The sequence below is a fragment of the Calypte anna genome, chromosome 5A (genome assembly GCF_003957555.1).
Source record: "Calypte anna isolate BGI_N300 chromosome 5A, bCalAnn1_v1.p, whole genome shotgun sequence".
Lineage (NCBI taxonomy): Eukaryota > Metazoa > Chordata > Aves > Apodiformes > Trochilidae > Calypte > Calypte anna.
In genome coordinates this window covers 7,279,667-7,295,290 of record NC_044251.1, presented here as the reverse complement: position 1 = coordinate 7,295,290, position 15,624 = coordinate 7,279,667, and the positions used below count along the sequence as shown (strand labels likewise).

Genomic DNA, 15,624 nt, shown 5'->3' with positions numbered 1-15,624 from the left:
TTTTAATTTTACTCCTGTTTTACTTTTTCAAGCAGTTGCTGCTGAGTTCTGGATAGTAAATTTTGAAGCAATGGGGCATTGGGAGAGAAATATTTAAGTCTTTGGTTTAGATGTGGTGCTTGCTTCATTTAGTGTCTTTTTGGTATTTTAGGAAGGCAGATGTTATTCTTACGTGTTTATAAAATGCTTTATTTTTACAGTTGGATGTAATATCTTTTTTTTTTCTATGTTCTTAGTAACTGCCCTGTTATCTAGCTGCTAAGTCCTACCAGGGAGAGGAATATAGAGAGGGAAATGATTCCATTCTAGAGTGAAATTGCTTTGCACTATTTCTGGATGAGAAGTGACTGAATTTTATTCAATCTCCTGAATAAAATTTGGGAGCACTCTGAAGCAGTAAGGTTTATGATTGTTAATATTTTCTTGTAATTAAAGTACTTCTCCAGAGAGCACTTCTCTCTTTCCTAATTTGCCTTTTTAGTGTTAACATGGATTTATTATTTTTTTTTCATCTTAAATATTTAACAGAACTATTCCACAAACTGGAACCCATTTATCCACCCTGGCTCTCTTGAAAAAACACCAATTTCTTATGTTCTATGGGAAAACAGGTTTTGCCTTTTTTTAAGAGGAAAACCATGATAGAAGTGTGAAAGTAACTGATTCCTTCAAGTCTTCTCATTCTATGTAATAATTTGTGAATTAATGCTGCTTCTTTTTATTGGCTGTAAATTCTGGGGGTTTTTTTTGGGGGAGGTGGGGGAGCATCTGAAGCCTTGAGGCACCCTGGAAATATCCCAGCTACAGTAAACACACCTCCTAATTTAATTTTCACCTGCTTCCTAGCTGGAACAGATTGTGGATGCCAAGCCAAAATTGATGATTAAAAGCTGGATCTGCCCAGTGTAAAAATGAATTTTATTCTTTTTGCAGGCAAGGTGGTTCTGGGAAGCATATTTTCGCTCAATGAAAGCAATTGCTCTGGCTACTCTTCAGATCATCAATGACAGGATTTACCCATATGCTGCCATTTCTTATGAGGAATGGAATGACCCCCCCTCTGTGGTAAGCAAATTCAGTTCATTAACTCACAGAGCTTTGATGGCTTTGGGTTTTTTGTCCTGGAAAAAGGGCTATGAAAATTGGTAATAATTCTGAGTATGCCTGTTTGTTGTATGTGTGTTGTGTCAACACAGATGAAGTTCATATATTTTATGACAACTGGCAAAAAAACCCTAGCAGTTCATTTTATGTCCTGGCCATGAAATATGAACTTTTAACTCCTGCTGTTTCACATACTAAATGGCTGGCTTGTTTGTATATTTATTTATTTTTCATGCATGCAGACCTACACACACTTCTTTATTTCTGTTGAACTTAGTGTGAGCTTAAGGGTCTTCAAATGAATAATTTTGGAAATAGTTGGTGGAAAGACTGAAGATCTTGAACAATCTGCAAGGCTCTTCCATGTACTTCTGGTGAAATAGGTGGTTTACAATTTTCTCCATGATATTTCTGTGTAATTTCCCTTGTACAGAAACTGGTGATCAAGGTTTTGCTGTGTTTCCTTTCTGATTTTTGAAAAAAATCACTGGTTGAAGCCATCTCTCAAGAAGAAACACTGGACTATTAATTAACCTTCTGGACCAAGCAGCTGGTTCTGATTTTTAACTATGTAAAAGCCTGCAGATGATTTTCACTCCTGATCAGTTCATTTTCTCTGTGTCAAAATATAAAACACATCCTTTTTTTTTTTTTTAATATCTAGTTGGGTAAAAATTCATATTAGTCATTCAACCTAGAGTTTTTTAAGCAGCTTTGTGACCACAGATGTGACAGCATTCAGAACAGAACTCTGAAAATTTGGAGGAAGAGGGAATATCAATGCTGTGCAAGGAGTAGGCAGGAGTATTGTGTAAATGTGCAATTGCAAAAGAAAATTAGAAAATTGACAGCAATGAGACTGGAATCTGGAGATAACCCCTGATATTGTGTTCTTCTCATGCCACAGATGATCAGCTCCTTGGTGGGTTTTGTGTCCCAGTTGGAAGAGTTTGATGTTTGTCCTAATCTGTGAAAATTGCTTACTCTGTGCTGAATTGATTTTTTGCTTCAAATATGGCACAGAAATATGAAAAGTTCCTTTATGGACTGTGCAAGCTCCATATTAGCAGCACAGAATGCTTGAGACCCTTTCTCAAAGGGTCAGAAAAATAAAATAGAATTCAGGTTGGAAATTATTCAAGAGCAGTTAAGTTTATAAAGCAGCAGTGCACAATCCTGGGGTATCTTTAACTGGGGAATTTCATAGATACTTTGAACATGTATGAAAATGCACTCCATGAGCTTTTTTTTATTTTTAGCCAGCTAATACTGTTTATTTTTGACCTTTGTTCCTTCATTGACCTTCATTCCTTCATTCAAAGTAAAGAACTGGAGGCTTCTCCAGTTGATCTTTGAGCTGTTTTTTCTTTTTTCTGTGAATTTATTTGATCTCTTTGAGCTGAGAGCATATTCCAGCTATGGTCCATAGGGAGCATATTTTTCAGGATTCAGCTAATTTCTAACTTCAGGCAATATAGAAAGTGATGCTCTGTACTGTAGCTGCTAGTAAATTTAATAATTTTAGTAGATTTAATAATAATTAAAGTTTTTTTAAAAAAAATAATGAATGTGCTAGTTGGAACCCCCAGCTGCTGTCTGGGGGGACACGTTGTCAGGGGAATAATGATCCACTCCAACCTGAGTGGGTTTCCCACTAATGTTTACTCATAGGAATAGTACAGTTGGATGAGGGATGGTTGGAAAGGAGGTGAATATGTGCTTTTGAGACAGCAGAAATGGCAGCAGTATCCTCTGACACCAAGAGGACAAAATTCCTAAAGATCACTTAAGTTGTGTTCCTCATTCACAGGAAAATTACAGTATTCTGAAATCTGAGACTCCAGCATTTGAAGCAAAAAGCAAATAATTTCAGGTTGGACCCTGGGTCAGGATATAACTTAAATGAAAACAGGGAAATGTCTGAGTATCTGGGTGTCAAATTCTTACATTACTGACCAGAAAGCAAAGGTCACCCCAGTCTTCAAAAAGGGTGAGGAGGAGGAGGACTGGACAGACTGGAGAGTTGGGCTGATTCCAATGGGATGAGGTTCAACACGGCCAACAACCCCATGGGGAGCTCCAGGCTGGGCACAGAGTGGCAGAAAGGGACCTGGGAGTCTGGATTACCAGGAAGCTGAACATGAGCCAGCAGTGTGCCCAGGTGGCCAAGAAGGCCAATGGCATCCTGGCCTGGATCAGGAACAGCATGGCCAGCAGGTCCAGGGAAAGGATTCTGCCCCTGTACTCAGCCCTGGTGAGGCCACAGCTTGAGTCCTGTGTCCAGTTCTGGGCCCCTCAGTTTAGGAAGGAGATTGAGGTGCTGGAGCGGGTCCAAAGGAGGGCAACCAGGCTGGTGAAGGGACTCGAGCACAGACCCTATGAGGAGAGGCTGAGGGAGCTGGGGGTGTTCAGGCTGGAGAAGAGGAGGCTCAGGGGAGACCTCATCACTCTCTACAGCTCCCTGAAAGGAGGTTGGAGCCAGGGGGGGTTGGGCTCTTTTCCCAGGCAACTCTCAGCAAGACAAGAGGGCAGGGTCTCAAGTTGTGCCAGGGGAGGTTTAGGTTGGATATTAGAAAGAATTTCTTTAGGGAGAGGGTGATCAGACATTGGAATGGGCTGCCCAGGGAAGTAGTGGATTCTCCATCCCTGGAGATATTTCAAAAGAGACTGGATGTGGCACTCAGTGCCATGGTCTAGCAACCGCAACGGTGGTTCAAGGGTTGGACTCGATGATCTCTGAGGTCCCTTCCAACCCAGCCAATTCTGTGATTCTATGAACTACAGATGGGTCAGCATCACCTCCAGCCCTGGAAAAGTGATGGAACAGCTCATCCAGAGCCAGGAGGATGGAGCCAGGATCTTCCCAGGGATGCCCAGTGACAGGACAAGGGGCAATGGGTATAAACTGGAGCATGGGAGGTTCCATATAAATCTTAGGAAGAATTTTTTCAGGGTGAGGGTGAGGGAGCCCTGGCCCAGGCTGCCCAGGGAGGTGGTGGAGTCTCCTTCTCTGGAGACATTTCTTATGAATTTGTGTAGTAATGCTTTTTATTATTTGATTTATTATAATTATTTATAATTTTTATATTACTTACTATTTATTATTTAGTATAATTATTATAATGTATAATAAAATTTTATATTATTAATTCTATTTCATATCATATATAATGTTGATTATATATAATTAATTATTAATGTATAATATTTAGATTATATAGTATTATAATACACTATATTTATTATTTTATTCATTATAATTATTAATTATATTTATTAGTTCTTATATTTATTTCATTATTTATTTAGTATAATTAATTATATTTTCTTTAATATTATTATTTCATTATTTTGCTTGTAGTGCAGTAGAACTGAACCTGCACTGAGTTATCATGCATTTAAGATTACAGCCTGTAATTATGTTCAATAAAAGAACTTTTTAGGACTCTCAAATAATTAAATAGTTTTGGAGCAGCAATACCTATGAAGAGAAAGCTTCATCTTTCACTGAAAGCTGCCTCAAGTTTGGCATCACTTGCCAGGTAGGGCTGGTAGGGACTTCTGGATGTTTTCTGAAGATCTGAAGATAGAATACTGATAAATTCAGGGAAATTTCAGTGCTGTTTGTATCAGAGCAGAAGGTTGGTAGCATGGAGAGTCAGCACAGAAGTGAAATTCATGCATTTAAAGATCAATGAGGCTGCTCATGGCTGGATCTGCATATAGACAAACTTTATACCTGTTCCCCAAATATTCCTCAAGTCTCAACACAAGGAAACACCTTACAGTGAGTCTGTGGTTTCCTAAATATTTTAAACCACTGAAAAGCAAGTGCTGTGTCCAGAAGGAGCAGTCCTGCAGCCTTCTGCAGTTGGGTGATAATTTCTTTTATCTGCTACCTTTGAATTTTCTTATTCACTGGTGGTGAGTTGACTGGGGTATTTTTCCTCATGTAAAAAACTCACCCAGCAAGAGAAAGAAGAAAGAAGAAAAAAAAAAGAAAAAAGAAAAGAAGGAAAGAAAAAAGAAAAAGGAAAGGAGAAAGAAAAAGAAAAAGGAAAAAAAGAAAGAAAGAAAAAGAAAAAGGAAAAAAGAAAAAAGAAAGAAGAAAAGGAAAAGGGAAAAAGAAAAAGAAAGAAAGAAAAAGGAAAAAAGGAAAACAAGAAGAAAAAAGAAAATGGAAAAATGGAAAAAAAAAGAAAGAAGAAAGAAAAAAGAAAAAGGAAAAAAGGAAAAGAAAGAAAGAAAGAAAGAAAAAGAAAGAAAAAAGGAAAAAGAAGAAAAAGGAAAAAAGAAAAAAAAAGGAAAAAAGGAAAAGAAGAAAAAAAAGAAGAAGAAAGAAAAAGGAAAAAGAAAAGAAAAGGAAAGCAAGAAAAGAAAAGAAAAGAAAAGAAAAGAAAAGAAAAGAAAAGAAAAGAAAGAAAGAAAAGAAAAGAAAAGAAAAGAAAAGAAAAGAAAAAGGAAAAAAGGAAAAAGGAAAAAGGAAAAAGGAAAAAGGAAAAAGAAAAAAGGGAAAAGAAGAAAAAAGAAAAAAAAGGGTGTTGGGGGGTAAGGGAGGGACCAGGTGGAAGGCTGCTTTTTTTGGCATTGATTTGGCTTTTGTTGACTCCAGCTATTGGTGAGGTTGTTACCTGAGTGTCTTCACCAGAGCTGGGATGCAGGAGGGTGTTTTTCCAGCAGGAAGGAGTATAAAGTACATGGAAGATAAATCCATTTATTTTATTCATTCCATATTCAGTGCATTGCAGCAGTGATCCAGGAGTGTTTTGTATTTGTATGAAGACTTTTGGCCTTTTCTAAACTAAAAAATGACCTTAGATTAGAGCTGATGACCTGAGTCTGAGGTGGGATGTGTTACCCTTAATTAAATCCTTTGTTATGCTCTATTAGAGGTAAATTACTTCCTCACTCTGTTTCTTATTATATTCTTATGTATTCTTATATATATTCTTATCTTATTCTTAATATATTCTTATTACATTTAAATTTTCTTCTTGCTTTGCCTCATATTTAGCTAACATACCTTTTTATGAGCAAGACAGGGTTTTCCCAGATTTCTTTAGCTGCTTTTGTTGAAATTCTTTCAAGATTGTTTATAATACAGAATTGTAAAACAGTAGAGGGGATTTTAGGTTTTGGTTTTTTGGTTTCTTTGTGTGTGTGTTTTTTTGTGGGTTTTTTTGTGTTTTTGTGGGGTTTTTGGGGGTTTTTTTGTTTGTTTTGTTTTGTTGTTTTTTTTTTGTTTTTTTTGTTTTTTTTTGTTTTGTTTTGTCAGGGGCTGCTTTTGAGCTTTGACCTTGGATGGCACAGACCAGAATTTAATAATCACTTGAGACCATCACTGTGCCAAATAAGCAACACCCCAGATTTCATTTCTCCCAGAGAGGCACCATCATTTCCTTGAAACTAAAAGAACCCAATCAACTTTGTGCCAAAAGTGTCATTCCTTCAGCAAACCCCAAGCAGGAGCTTCATGTCCAGAAAATAAAATTGGGGGTCTCTGCCAACTCCCAGGCAGTTGGCACTTGTTAAGCAGTTAAACTATTTCTTAGCTCTTTTTTTTTAGAGCCCTTGTACCATTCCTCATCTTCAAAGCATTAAGTAAATCTTAAGATGCTTTTTTTTAACCTGTAAATAAGAAGAAGCCAACACTTTCCTGGGCAAAGCACATCTGGTATATTTTTTCATTGAAAAAAATTCCTTTTCATTTCTTTCTCTTCCCACTGTATTTCCAGCCACCTTTGGTTGTAATCAGCTGAGTGAAATAAAATAATGGGACTTTGTGGCTTTGGATTCCACAAGTCATCTTTTCAGCACTCCTTGCCTTTCCTGGACTTGGAAGGATGAAAAGTATATTAAGCTCCATTTCCCAATTCAAATTCTGTTATACCCCAGGTTTTTTTTGGGTCAGGAGCTGCTACATTGGCTTAGAACAAGGAGGGGAAGCAAAACCACAGAAAAACACAAATCCTTTTCCTGGTTCTCTTTATTTAATTCTTATTTGAATATTCTTATTTGGCTTATGATCTTTTTTAGGTTATGATCTTTTTTAGGTTATGATCTTTTTTAGGTTATGATCTTATTTAGGTTATGGTGTTATTTAGGTTATGATCTTATTTAGGTTATGATCTTATTTAGGTTTTGATCTTATAATATTCATATGATTTTTCTTCCTTTAGAAGAATGCCAATAAAATGGATGGATTCCAAAAAGCATTCTACCTATGGCATCTGTAAATGTGAACCCAGTTCTTGATAATTTTCATCCTCTATTCCTTTGGCACCTTACTGAAATGAAGGAGTTGAAGAGATGAGCCTAAAGCTGAATTTTTATACCAAAGGATGCATTCAGTTTGTGTCAGAAGGGCTCAGACAGCTGATTAGATTTCAGGATTTAAATAAAAATAAGATGCTGGATAACTTAGTGGTTCAGTGAGATGATGCATTTGGGCACTCAGGATTCAGATTTCAGCACAGAAGAAGGAATAGGGAGAAACTTTTATGTGTCTTATGGCTACAGTATATTTGAGGAGGTAGAGTTTTCATCCAAACATGAAATAGTGACCCCTGGAACTTGGGCTGTGATTCAGCAGACTGGGAACATGGTGCTTGGCTCTGGAGAAGTTGAATTCCTTTGGTTTTGCCCTGTGACTACTTGAGGATGGGAAGCATGATGAAATACTTTCTCCAAGTGTTCAATAGAAAGTTATCGTGAATAATTGAAGCAAAATAGAATAAATCAAGGCTTTTTTGTGTTATTTTTTTTTAGCAGTAATTCATAATTGAAACCACATTGAGGTTAGAATGATCCTCAGAACAGTGCAGCTGAAAAAGCTTTACTCACAGAGGCAGAAAATCCATATTCTTTCTTTTATATTCAACACAGTGTTGTCTCTATCTTTTTTTTTTTTTTCTCTTCTTTTCTCTTTGAAAAGTCAGTGAGTTGTGGTTGTTCACATTGACCAAATTCACCAACATATTGATAACAACAAGCACTGAGTCCTGTTGGTGGAATGAAAATAGGTGGGGAGGAAAGCTTTTTTGTGGGAGCAGGGAAATGTTGTTCTCCTAAAGCACTGAGTTTTCCCTCTAAATGATAACTGGGAAGTTCTTGGCTCTCTTCTGTCATATGGAACATCTTACCCAGCCTTGTTTTCATGAGACAGCTCTGTGATGCCATTTGGAATGTGTCTGCTGTGTCTGCCTTAAGTCCTTTTTCCTTTTCAGTGATGCTCAGAGTACACCCAAATAAGTTTTGGGGTAGGACCCTGTCTTAGTTAGAGCTCATATTTTGCCAGTATCTTTGAGACTGTTGCATTTATAATTGGCCAGTTTTGTTCATTGATGTCCCTAAGATCCCATCCTTCTCACTTCTGTATCCTGCTCAGAGGGGTCTGTTTAAAACTTAACCTGATAACTTCAACCTAACGAGACCCCCAGATCACATCCAACCTTAACCCACCTCAGGTAATGAGAATCCAACTCCTTCTATATTTTGTCCTTAATGTTCCAACTAAAACAAGGTCAAGTTGTTGGTCACAACCAACATGTGATGGGTCTGTGGTGAGGGCAGGTACCTTATTTCCAGGTCATTATGCCACATGCCCACTGTCCCTGCACTGTACCCATTCCTGAATCCTCCTTCCCCAGCTTCAGGCTGTTGTGAACTTCTCACTGTCATTCAGTTCCCATTCCTTTGGCTTTTCCTGGGAAGTGCAAAGAGCTGTCAGACAACTGAGGCTGCAGGACTGAAGTGACACGAGACTGCTCTTAGGGAGCTGGCATTTGAACTTGATCCTTTTTTGCCCATAAAAATGATCCGTGACAAACAACCTATTAATCTTAGATTAATTATGCTGGCTCCTCTAATGATCTTAGCTAGGAGGGCAAGACAGAAGGGTTGTCTTAGCCATAGCTGAGTGTCAGCACTTTGTCAAAGAAAGGTGATGGATGATGAGTCCACTGTCACTGTTTGCTCCTTTCCCTGAAAATTCCAGTGGATTTCCCTCAAGCCCATTAATAATTATGGCACTGGGACAAATGTTTCTTCACCATTTGATTCCTTCAGCAGTGACAGGGAGAATCCATCCCTGTGTCATTACCCAGTTCGTGCTTCGCTGCCATAAATGAGATTTAATTAGGTTGCTGTTGAATTAATTGCCTCCACGGTTTGCTTTTCCCCAGCAGAAATCTGGAAGACTTTAGCAAATTATGGAGCCTTGAATTTGCCTGATTTCCTGCAGAAGGTGGGGTCAATAGGTCTCAGACTGTAGACACACTCTTCAGGCAGGCAGCAGGGGGTTGGCTTTTAATGGCACTTGAGAGATGCTTAATTGCCTTTTTGAAATGTTTGCCTCAAACGAGAGGCTTGGTTCTCCCATCCATTAGTGGCTCTCTGCAGGCTTTTCACTCCCTCCATCATCCTTTAGTAGATGCAGGAGCAAAACCACCTCAAAAGTTGCCTTATTTTTCCTAAGTCATAACCAGCAAGCCTTTCTGAAAGTAGGAAAAGTTGGGAGGTAAGTCATGTACCTGAAACTTAGAGAAATACCTGAAACTTTAAGAGAAATAATGATACTTTTTTTATACATTTATTCCTGTTTTCACACATGAATTTCTGTAAGTACCTAAAACAGTCTTAGGTGCTAGAAAAGGACCAATCCATTACCAAGGATATTATAGCAAGTAGTTTGTTAGGAAATACTGTGGCCAGAAAGAAAAAATTTGCCAGATAAACTCCAAGAGGGAGCCATGAATTCAAGTGTCAGTGTTCACCCTTAGGTAGGAAACATAGCATTGTCCAGGGTTTTCCAGTGTTTCTCCTGGTAGGGCAGAGATGTCCGATTTTCTTGGCACTCTGCTGAATAGGATGTTAATCCTGTGCTTCAACTATTAATGAAAAGAGGTTTCTGAAAGTTGTTTTAAGAAGCTGCTTGAAATTACAAGGGTCATTTGAGTAATAGCAGTCTTGGGGTGAGGGTTGTGTAAAGCTTTAATGAGATGGATTATGCTCTGATACCATTTAGGTGGGGACTTGCTGTAGGAATTATTGAAGCTGTTTTCTGGTAAAATCAGCTAAAATATGGATAAAAGCTTTCATTTTAGAAAATGGAATAGCCTGGATGCAGATTTGTCTCTGTACAGATCAGCTGCTAAAGTAATGGCTGTGAAATTCTGAATGACTGTTATTCTGAGTTACTGTGGATTCTGAAGTATGGAATTTTCTGAATTACTGAGGGTAGTCCCATGCTATCACAGGTAGCCACATCCCTTTCATGAACCTAAGTTCCATAGTTACTGTTTCTACATTATCTTACTGCTCTTGATGGGTAAAATCGAGGACTTTGTGCTTTCTGTTAGGAAATTCACAGGTTTTTTTGTTTTTTCTTTTAATGCTTCTTATATCAGCCTTGATAAAGTAAGTGTAGCTGAAGACTAGTCCATCTTTCCAGCTCCTTCAGGAAGTCTGCCAAAGGGTGTTACTCCTGATGTTAGATCCCTGGAACATACCCTTAGACCATCCTGAATACAAACCAGTGTTCCAAAGCTGTCCTGAAATTCCAGTGTCTTTTCTACAGGTTTCCTTCTCCCCTTCAGCACTGATGAGTTTGCAGAAGGACATCATATTCACATAATATTTTTTTTCTCTTTGAAATGGTCCAAATGTCCTGATCTTTTCCTAGTAAACAGACTCTCTATTCTCCTTGAAATGATTGTATTTAGAGCCATCCCAGCACTAAACACGAGGAGAAGATTTGTTGGGTGTGTGAAGCAACCCAAAGACACAGAAATGGAAAATGGCGAAGTTTGCTTCCTGCAAATCTGAGCTGATGACTCTGAGGCTGTAAAACTTGTTTTCCCCCTGCCAAAAGCAGGCATAGAGCATGAGTTTAGCTGGAGGTTCTCACAGGCTTTCTGTAAACTGCTGGCACTTATAACGTCTTAGAAGTGCTCAGAGTTTTTACAGGCTGGGATTCAAGACTTCCCTGCAAAACAGCATCACTCAGCTGCTGCTTTCCCAACTCCTCTTTTCACCTCATCCCCAAAGGTCTTGGTTTTCCCTTTGCTTCTCTCTCCGACCCCTGCTTGGAACATCAGCTGGGATGGAAAAGTTGAGACTGAGATGCTGGCACTTTCCTTTCTGTCAGATGGTCCCTTCCCTGCTTCTTCCCCCACCTCGTCAGCTCCAGAGGAGGTTGGCAGTGGGAATTTAGGTGTCTGATTGCTCTTATGCCAGCTGAACTGCCTGGTGCTGGCAGTGGCTTGGAGGAAGAGCTTTAAAGTTGTAAAAAGAAATCCCTGATTCAATTTCTTGAGGAGCAGATAACTCCCTGACATTCATCTCTGCATCAAATGCCTCTATTTATTTAGCTTTTTTTTTCTTAAAAGGTGCAATAGGTGTTTTTTTACCATTGAGTGGTTTTGTGGAAGCTATTACATTATTCCTCTTAGTGCCTGCTTTTGCCTTTTTTTCCTTGGGTACAGGTTTTTTTGCCAGGTGTAGGTTTTGCTTTGGTTTTGTTTTTAACACTTTTAGCTTCTGAAATTGCAGTGTTGATCAAGTTTCTCTTTGTTTCTTGGGTACTCAGCCTAAATATTTCAGTCTTCCAATAGTGATCAATAAATGAGAATTGAGTCACTATATCTGGGTTCAAAACTCACCTTGGTTTTTCTTCTCCACAAATCTATTCTCCTCTTCCACCAAAACCCCCTCTCATTTGCAACATGACTGCTAGGCAAAAATGAGAATGGAAGAAGATGGAAAAATGAAAATGCAAAATGGAAGAAGAAAAAGGTTGAAATACAGGTTTTGAGAAACTGCTGAAGTCAGCCTGCCCAATCTGAGTAAATTTCTAAGTTTTGGCTAGGTGCTTGCTGTATGAATTCCTCTCTACTGTCATCATTCCACCCTGCTGTCTCAAGTCACTTTAATAATTTTTTTTTCCTTGTTTTCTTTCACAGAAATGGAGCAGTGTGAGCAACCCCCTCTTCCTGCCACTGATCCCCCCTCAGTCCCAGGGTTTCACAGCCATAGTCCTGACCTATGACCGTGTGGAGAGCCTGTTCAGAGTCATCACTGAGGTCTCCAAAGTGCCCAGCCTGTCCAAGCTGCTGGTTGTGTGGAACAACCAGAATAAAAACCCCCCAGAAGGTGAGACCTCATGGGAGGTGTGGGGGAAAAGGGTGAAACTGAGAGTAAAATCCCTGCTTGCCCCTCTGACAGAATGACCTCTCTGCTGCCTCCTGGATTTGAAAAGTAGAACCAGGTTGCTTTGGAAATAATGAATTTTAATTTTTTTTAAAATTTAGTGGTCACGTTTTGGGGTGTGAAATGAGGAGAGCAAAGTAGATGAAAAGCAAAAAGCATACCAGTGGTTGTGCAGTTCAATTCTGAATCAAAGTTAAGAGGTGAAACATTTACAGCACCATTTCTCTCCTTTATTTTAGGGAGCGTTAAGGAGAGACCCTTTTTTTATTTGTCAGTGCTTGGTTTTGGTTTTCTGTAGGCATTTTCTCTCATCACAAACTCCTGCTAGACCACAGGAGTTTTCTAGAATGCCCTCTCTTCTGCCTCCTGGCTTTGAAAAGTATAACCAGGTTGCTTTCAAAATAATAAATGTGAAGATTTTTTTAAATTTAGTGGTCACGTTTTGGGGTGTGAAATGAAGAAAGCAAAATAGATTAAAAACAAGGAGCATACCAGTGGTCATGCAGCTCAATTGTGAATCAAAGTTAAGAGGTAAAACATTTACAGCACCATTTCTCTCCTTTATTTTGGGGAGCATTAAGGAGAGACCCTTTTTTTATTTCTCAGTGCTTGGTTTTGGTTTTTTGTAGGCATTTTCTCACCACAAGTTTTCTAGGCCCCATGTGGTTCAAAGCAGCAAAGTAGTTTGAAGGCTTGGAGATATGAAATAAGTGAATATTTGGACTGATGAAATGAATTTTTGGGAGATTTCAGGTAACTGAAAAGAAGTTCCCACATCACCAGAACATCTTGTGAAAATCCTACAGCTAGCCAAGTAATACAAGGCATGTGCCTTTTCCTAAAAGGTCCTGTTTCCAACACATGATACACCAAGTCTGGTGAAGTTTGCCTGATATATATTAAATTCTCTGAGTTATCATTAAATGGAGGCACATTAAGAACCCTTTTCCCCAATGATTTAAACGTGTAGATTTTGGAAGAAGATTTGGTTTCAAAAGCATGTTCATCACTCTACTGTGAACTCAGTGCTGTAAATCTGAATTAACTGGCTTAATTTTCAGTAGCTGAGGTGTGCTCTGCTGGCACTGGATACATGGAATTCTGCCATATCACAGCATTACTACTAAATCCTGGGTAAATCTGGGCAATTAAAGCCTCCTTTTCTCATTTTGGAGAAAATCCTGTGGATACAGTAGCTATGAGGTTTTTTTCTATGCTGTACATAGGCATCTGTCATTCCTATCTGGAGATGTAGTGATTTGGTGAAGTGTTCAGAAAATGAGTGTTCAAAAAAAAAGAAAAAAAAGCTTTTTTTGGTGGTACAGAGCCTTGTGATTTCCTCTGTAGTGGTGAATAAAATGTGTCCTTGCTTTGTAAATTTATTTCCAGAGGCTTCAGCTGGTTTATGAAATGTTTTTAGAGTGAGAAGTGTTAGGTATAAATTGGTGATAACTGGAATTTTTATAGTTAGAATTTGTTTGGTTGTTTTTTTCTTAAAGCAAAACTGCTTGGTGTTCTATTCAGCTCTGTAACCACGGAATGCAGGTGGATTTAACCCAAACTGGATGCTTTCCCCATTTCCCTTGAATCAGCCTGAGCTAGAGGAGAATCACAGCAAATAAAACATCAGAATGATCTTTTGGTTAAATCATTCTGCTAACCTTGCATTTAGAAGTTCTTGAAAACTTCAATCTGTAACTTTATTCTGCCTCAGTTACCCCTAAGTCCAAGACTAGGTTTTTGGGTTTGGGATTTTTTTTTGTTTGGTTTTTTGGTTGGTTGGTTGGGGTTTTTTTGGGTTTTTTTGGTTTTTAAAGAAAAGGTTTTGCCTGTAGAGCTTAAAATTGTGGATTTTGAGAGCACAGTTGAAAGCATAGCCCTAAAATTTTGCCTTTACATTAGCCTAAGCATTGAATTAAAGCAAATAACTATTTCTTTCCAGCATCCCTTGTCGCTTCAGTGCTCTTATAACCATTGTAATCTCTTGGCCTATGGCTCGAGAGAGGTCAGTTTGATGAAATTAACTTGTTTTATCCCAGATCCATGCAGGGCATTCCACTTGGCTCTTCAGCCAGTCTCTAGGTCAGTCTGTCTATTAGTGATCCTAATCCTTGGACTTCAAAAGCTTCTGCTGTTTATAGCCTGTTAAAGCCAGGAAGTTTCTGATGGATTAGAGCAAGGAATGGGTTTGAAGTTGGTAATGTGCACCACTGTCACTGATAAAGTCTGCTTTATTACCCTACAGTAGTATCTGCACTTTTATGGCTATTTGCTTTTAATTGGTTATAGTGAAGCTGAGGCTCTTAACCCCCTGGAGCAGCCAGGGTGTGTTTCCTGGCCCTTGCCATCCAAGGGACATGTTTGGGTCCAGAAACAAACCTGGGCTTTTGTAGTTAGCCCTTTGTGTTGTTTTGCCATGGGTGAGAAGCCTGGGTAAAGGACATCTGAGTTATACTGGTGATTTTGTATGGTCTGAATTTAGGGCTCCTGGGATGTAGGTAATGCAGTGCCACACAAAGGTGACCTGGGGATGCTCCTTTCCAACACCAGAAAAATATTGTAATTGCAAATGGCATTGTTATCAAGGCAAGATGCAGTGGAAATAGAGGAAATCTGGCTCCCTAGCAAGGGAAAGTTTTGAAGTACTTGCATATCCTAAAATCAATGTTGGGTTTTGTTGTGATTTTTTTTTTAATGAACATATACACTTCTGATAATGCATTTATGTAATGAAACTTGGCAAACTCAGGACTTCAGAGCAAAACAGAATAAAAATCAGAGAATCAGGGAATGGCTTGGATTGGAAGGGGCCTTAAAGCTCCCCCAGTGCCAACCCCTGCATGGGCAGGGACACCTCCCACCAGCCCAGGTTGCTCCAAGCCCCATCCAACCTGACCTGAGACACTGCCAGGGATGGGGCAGCCACAGCTTCCCTGGCAAACCTGAGGCTCAGCACCCTCAAAGAATTTTTTTCCTAATGTCTGAAACGAAACTCTTCTAATCTAAATGTACAAAATTTAACTGGCTGCTCCCCTCAACAAATGCAGTGTTCTGTAGAAGAAAAATAATTTTTGCTTATCCTTAGCTTTTGGTCAAGTTGGAGTGAAAAGATGTCTTTGTTAGCATGACCTGACAATGAATTAATGGTGATGAGTGAGAAGGCTGAATTGTGCTCATTGCCATCAGTGCTGCTGAGCATCCTTGCTGAGCATCCCTCAGAGCAGGTAAGAGGCTGTAGCTGATCCTCTCCTGCACTCTGAAATGGTACCAGGAATGTGCAGACTGCATGGAAAAAAAACTACTTCCAAATCT

At 39.0% G+C, this 15,624-nt stretch overlaps 1 protein-coding gene across 2 annotated transcripts in view; it reads left to right on the top strand.

The window, feature by feature from the left end:
• EXT2 (exostosin glycosyltransferase 2) overlaps positions 1 to 15,624 on the top strand; it is a 79,007-nt gene that overhangs the window by 37,974 nt on the left and 25,409 nt on the right. For both annotated transcript variants that reach the window (XM_030452231.1, XM_030452232.1), the window contains exons 8-9: positions 934 to 1,065; positions 12,066 to 12,255. In XM_030452231.1, the coding sequence (XP_030308091.1) occupies positions 934 to 1,065; positions 12,066 to 12,255 (322 nt within the window). The remainder of the gene's footprint in view (positions 1 to 933; positions 1,066 to 12,065; positions 12,256 to 15,624) is intronic.